This window comes from Podarcis filfolensis (genome assembly GCF_964270895.1).
Source record: "Podarcis filfolensis genome assembly, chromosome: Z".
In the NCBI taxonomy this organism is placed as follows: Eukaryota; Metazoa; Chordata; class Lepidosauria; order Squamata; family Lacertidae; genus Podarcis; species Podarcis filfolensis.
In genome coordinates this window covers 43121313-43127312 of record NC_139617.1, presented here as the reverse complement: position 1 = coordinate 43127312, position 6000 = coordinate 43121313, and the positions used below count along the sequence as shown (strand labels likewise).

The following is a 6000-nucleotide window of genomic DNA, read 5'->3' as shown; positions in this document are numbered from 1 at the left end:
GTATGGAATAGGTGGAGTTAGGAGAATAAAAGCAGTTTCCCAATTATTTCAGGAGCTGGTTAACATGGAATAGGATGTAAGCTAACAGGGATAGACAATTCTGTCCAATTACATTTTCTCATTTTTTTTCCCAATCTTAATTTCAGTTTCTGAACTTAAGTTCATTTCTGCATTAGTGTGCAATTTTTTATGTCCTTATGAAAATTTGGCAGCATTTCAGAATGAAATTAACCTAATAAACCTACTTTGTATGCAATTTTATCTAATATGCATATTCTTGCGAGCCATTTTCCATAGTCATAATAATTTATCATTAATGTTATTATTATTTTGTACATTTATATCCTGCTTAATACCATGACAGCATTTAATCAGCTCACAAAAGTATAATGCTTTTTTTCTATGTTGCTTTTACCAATGTGGTGTTTTTACTGCACACTTTTTCTGAATATTTGCATTTTTTCATGTATTATTTGGCATTGCAAATTCTAAAGAAGTGTGAAATCCGAAGGACAGCAGCATTTTAGTCTGTGGATTGTTTGGGGGAAGTGTGAATTACATAGGTTTCCACTGAAATACAAACCAAACTGAATCCTCCCCCCCCCCCCAATTTTTATTCATGAACAGAGTTGGTGCTTTTTAAAGCAACTGGGGCCGAGACAGCCACAAGAAAGTTCTGTAGGAAATTATTGGATAAGAATGTTTCTGACAAATCAAATTCACTTGCCTTTTTAAAGTCACACCCCACGTCCATCCCCAAGCATACTCCCTTATGTATTTCAGCTGGAATTTGTTTTTAAAAAGATGTTCTCAGATGGGAAAAGATTCCCATCTTAACTTCACCTATATCTGGATGGACTTGGGACTATAGAATGATATTTTGCATGGTGATGGAGGAGAATAATGTCTCCAAACCATAGTTTGAGAAGTGTGTGTGTGTGTGTGTGTGTGTGTGTGTGTTGGGGGTGATTTGTTTTGAGTAAATGGCATGGCAGCAGGAAAAGGTTGACCCTTTCCTTCCCAAGTGCCACCAGCAGGATTCAATTCAGAGGCCCCCCACAGCTGCTTAGAAAGAGGTAGAGCTGCAGACCTGCACATACATTCCCTCTACATGCCATTTAATATGGCCTTGTCATGCCTTTCCCTGAAAAATACTGGGAAAGTCAGTTGGGTTCTGGGTGTTTTTGAGAACTCTTTGTTAAAAGTTCCCAGAATTCCTAGGGGTGAGAGCAGGACTATTAAACCACTTTATGTTTATGTCTGATGCACAGGCATGTCCAATTTGAGAATCAGTTAGCAACAGTTAACGTTTGCAAAGACCAGGGTTCTTTTAAACTTGAAATATTTCCATTGGCTGCGAATAGCCCCCCCCCCAATTTGCTAGAATTGAAAAACAAAGGATAGATGTGGGGAACCTAGTTTGCCGAATCACATGAGTGGCCAGTGCTGTGGTTTCTCTTCCCCATAATGGCATCCAGTTATGTCAAGATGGGGCTACTGCTTTTTCAAAATGGCAAGCAAACAATCCTGGCAACAAGTCAAATTGTGTGCCTGTTCCATCACCGGACCACCTAAAACTTGGCTGCTGCTTCTTTTGGCAGACACCAGAGGGAATTGTAGATTCCCTGCAGGGATAGGAGAAGTTGTACAAGCCCAGGCCCCTGTGTGCAGAATTTAGAGTTCTAGCAGCAAAATTGCACATGGAGTCCAATGACTGAGAGACAGAGAGAGGATGGGGGGAAGCTGGCAGCTACCAAGAGCTGACTCCAGATATGATGGTGTGGAAGAGGTTAGACAGGCAATGGCAGGAGCATTGTGGGGTCCTGCCCGAGAGGTTAATACTGATAAGGGTTGTTCCACACAGCTCAAGGGTCTTGCACCAGGTAGCTTCTATCACTTTGGGAAAGGCCCACCTCTCTCTCCTCAGTCACAGGTTGGGTCATTGTCTCAGGGATTTTATATTTGGAGGAGAAAGGCTGATCAGGTGATGGAAAAGCCACATGTCCACACGAGGCTTTGTTTGCTGCTGAAATTTCATTTTGGGCCTTGAGGGTTATTGGTCGCATTCAACCCACTGAAATGAGCAGACCTAAGTGGGCTAGGGCCATCAAATTCAAGGGGGTCTACTCTGAAGAGAACTTAGTTGGGTATGTTTTGGGGGCTGATTGGTGTCTTGTTTTTCTTTGTCATGCTTGAGGAAGGGAAGGTGGGGAGGAACCCCGAGGTGGTTTGGAAGACAGGCAACCGGTAAAGCGGTTTAAGGCAGACTGTTTGGTTGCTTGGAGGTTAAACAGCACCCTGTTCCTGACACAGTTAGGGAATCAGTTTTACGGGATATAGCAGCAGCAAGAGTAACAGCAGCAGCAGGATGGAGGTTTGGTTCTTCCGCTTCCTTTTCTTCTCTGTTCCCCATTGGTGGTGCAGTGGGACTTCCATCCTTCATCCCCAGCTTAGCAGCTGAAGCCACCCCCACCCCCCTTGACCCTCAGCTTTTTGCCACAGAAATGCATCCTCTCCCTCAAGCACTGGCTTAAGCAGCTCAGGAAGCCCCCTCTCCTTGTCTGCAAAGCTGGCAAGCAATTCTTCTTTTTCCTCCCCCCTCCTCATCTTCTTTCCAACCCAACCCCAACAAACCAAATGGCTTACTGGCTTTCCTTCCTTCCTTCCTTCCCTTCCTTCTTTCCTTCCTTCCTTCCTTCTTTTTTCTCACACCCTCATTGAGCATGAAGGGAGTCTGAGCGTACAACACTGAAGGCAGCCAAGGCAATACACTCCTTCTTCTGTTGCCATGGCATGCTCCTCTCCCTCTCTCCCTCTCTCCACCCCACCCCCACCAACTTCTCTATAAATATTAGGTACATATTTATATATGGCTTGGTATTTTTTTTTTGCCTTAATCTGCATACAAAAGAGGAGGAGGGACTTAAGCCAAAAGACATACAAACCCACAAACTGAACCACGCATTGTTCAAACGAGGTGGATGCACAATTGCATCAGACCATGATGCCTCCTCCTTCGTCTCCTGGCACATTTTTGTTGTTGTTTTAAAAAAGTCCTCTTTGACTCAACTATTTGCCATTTCCTGTTTTGCTTCTTCTTGCTAGGTAAGATATGTTTAATACAAGAGCCTGCCTCTCCCTCCACCCTCCACCCCCACCCCCACCCCAAATTTCAGTTCTCCTTGGGCAAAGAAATTAAAGGCAGACTGGTTGAGTTCTACAGGTCCCTGGTGCAGAAACACCATTGAGTTGAGCAGCTGAAATTGTTTTGTTTTAAACAAATGAGGAAAAAAACACACACAATACCAACAAAAATGGGGTAAGTGACGATGCCTCTCTCCTAGCCTTTGGAGGTGGTTTCTCTTCTGTCATCTTGGTATTATCCAAAGCTGAAGGCGCGAAGCTCCCGTCGGCTGTGCTCTTGGGCGCTGGGGTCCCGACAAGCACAATCCCCCTGCATGTCACAGGACATTGGGAAGGGGATGACCTGCACAAAGGAAACCAAGAAACATAGGGCATCAGTGCCTCACTCTTATTTGCAAAGCTGCTTAAAAGGATTTCTAAAAGCACAACAGGGCAGGGCCTTTTTGGTGTTGACACCATCTTTGTGGAAACCCCCCCCCCCCGATGGATATACACTTGGCTTCCTCTTTCAAATGGGCCTTAAAGACTTGGGGCAGCTCTAGGCAACCTAGACCATTCATCCTGATTTGGTTGGTACCAAGGTTCTGCAGAGGTTTGGCACTATCTGTATCAATGATTTGTTCTGATATGTTTGTAGGAAGGCTTATATGGCAATGAACATTCATTCTGATTTGCTTTTGGGGTTTATATGCCTTCCCTTTAACCATCAGATTGCCCCTAAGCCTCTTCCAGTACATTTCCCAACCATCACATTCCTAACCATGAGAAGTCATTTTTATGAATATCTAGTAGATCTGTTGCACTAGGGTGACAGAAGGATGTGCTTTAACTGTGCAAGCCTTCAATATCCAGAATGGACTTGAATCTCTCCAGCAAAAATCTGCCATCTGGAGATGGTGTTAAACTGAGTCACTGACCTATCAATAAATGAGCCACATGGCTTACCCTTTAGAAGACCATTAAATCAGAAACTAATGAATTTGGGTCAGGGACAAGAATGGGACCTTTTCTGTAGTCCATAGCTGGAGTTGGGTGGGATCAGAATCAAAAGTGGGTGCAGAACTGAGAAGATGCTTGCCTTTTGTAATGCTATGAACCTACTATACAAAGTTAAGAGGCTTCTATATCTGCCACCTGCCTCCTCCACCCTCCACCCAGGCGACCAAAGAGGCCTTGTCTCAGTTTAGGGGCACATTTAAGCACTTAAGTTGAGGAGCTGGGCCAGTGTGACCTGGGAATGACCCAAAGGCTGGACAGAGGTGCCTGGGCCAATAAAGCGGTGTGGCTTACGGGGGGGGGGGGCAGTTCCAACGGCTGGATATACATGCCTAAGAGGCTGCATTTTGCTCCTGGGCCTGAGATTCCACACCCCTATGCTAATAGCAATAATCTGCCAGCATTTACAATAACCCACCCACCCTGCTCACACTTGCCCTCCCTAACAGTTAGGATCCAATCCAGATCAGACCCAGGCTTCATTTTGCAATGTTCAAAAGTGAACAGGATATCTCTCTCTCTCTCTCTCTCTCTCTCTCTCTCTCTCTCTCTCTCTCTCTTTCTCTCTCATATTATAAAGCTTGCATCAGGTAGAGCAAGACCCTGCCCAGCTTTCCCAGGTGAGCAGAGTTCTGGATTTGGGGTAGGAGGTCACATTTTGCCAAGTGAGGGTGGGTGAGGGGCTTGCAAGGAATGGAAGAAGGCTATCATGCAAGAGCAGCTTCCTGTCTCTTTAACCGAAGAAGCGAAGGCAGGAACTGGAGCAGCAGCTGGGTGTTGCTTTGGCGAAAGGAAGTTGATTTCAGTGGATTGCATCAGGAATTTACATAAAGTAAAGAGCAGGGCAAAACTGGGGTTGGGGTGGGGGTGGAGAGACTTTGGTGCCTGGGATGAATTCCCAAGAGTCTTTTCCATTTATTGAGCCAGAGTTAATGACCTAATTCCCTTCCCTTCCTGAACGATGCCACAACCTGTTCAGATGTTTTTAGCAAGCATAAATGTGTGTTCCCTCCCTGTTGACACATTGGCTTCCTCCTGCTATGGCAATTTCTTCTTCTTCTTCTTCTTCTTCTTCTTCTTCTTCTTCTTCTTCTTCTTCTTCTTCTTCTTCTTCACCATGGTACAGGTCATGTAAGGAGACCCTCCCACCTGTCCTCTCTGCTGACACATTTGTTATGGGTGCTTCTGGGAATGCACATGCCACACATACATATGTGTGTCCTCCCATTGCTAGGCAACGCCTCCCTTCTCCATGCATGTCCCTACCTGCCTCTTCACAACATGCCACTCTCTCTTTGCACCCAAATTATGCAGAATGAGGGGGGCTGGGTCACCTCTGGTTCCCCCCCCACAACCTGGCAGACTTTTCCACCAGGGGCTGGAAGGATCTCAACGCAGATAACTGGGTCCCCACCATCTGGCACCAGACAGATCTTCCATTATAGTGCTCTGCTTTCAAAGCTGTGGAGATCCTTCAAAAGTAACTACTGGGGAAACCACTGACTAGGAAGCATCAATGCAGTTTCAGCAGCAGCGAGGATGTTCCAATGTTCCTCCGCAGATGGGAGGATTTTTCTCCTTCTTCTTCATGGAACAAGGAGGGTACTCGATTCAGGTCAGCTCCTCCTTGAGGAGTTTTCCTGTTGAAATCCATGTGGATTTTCCTTCCCGACATAGTGTCTCAATCCTCTACAGGAAAGATTCCAGAAGTCCTACCACAGAGGAAAACATTATGCTGAGAGAAGGGAGGGAACACTGAAGGTCTAGTAATATGATAGGCACTGGAAGCTTCATCGCCAACAGAGGAGGCCAGAGGAAGGTGAGATCCCCCAAGCCCCGCTGCACACTAAAACCAATCTA

General features: G+C 45.6%; 1 protein-coding gene across 1 annotated transcript in view; it reads right to left on the bottom strand.

Moving 5' to 3' along the window:
* Positions 1-2176: 2176 nt before the first annotated feature.
* PAPPA (pappalysin 1) overlaps positions 2177-6000 on the bottom strand; it is a 236225-nt gene continuing 232401 nt past the window's right edge. The window contains exon 22 of the mRNA XM_083597139.1: positions 2177-3487. Within this exon, the coding sequence (XP_083453265.1) occupies positions 3380-3487 (108 nt within the window). The 3' untranslated portion in view covers positions 2177-3379. The remainder of the gene's footprint in view (positions 3488-6000) is intronic.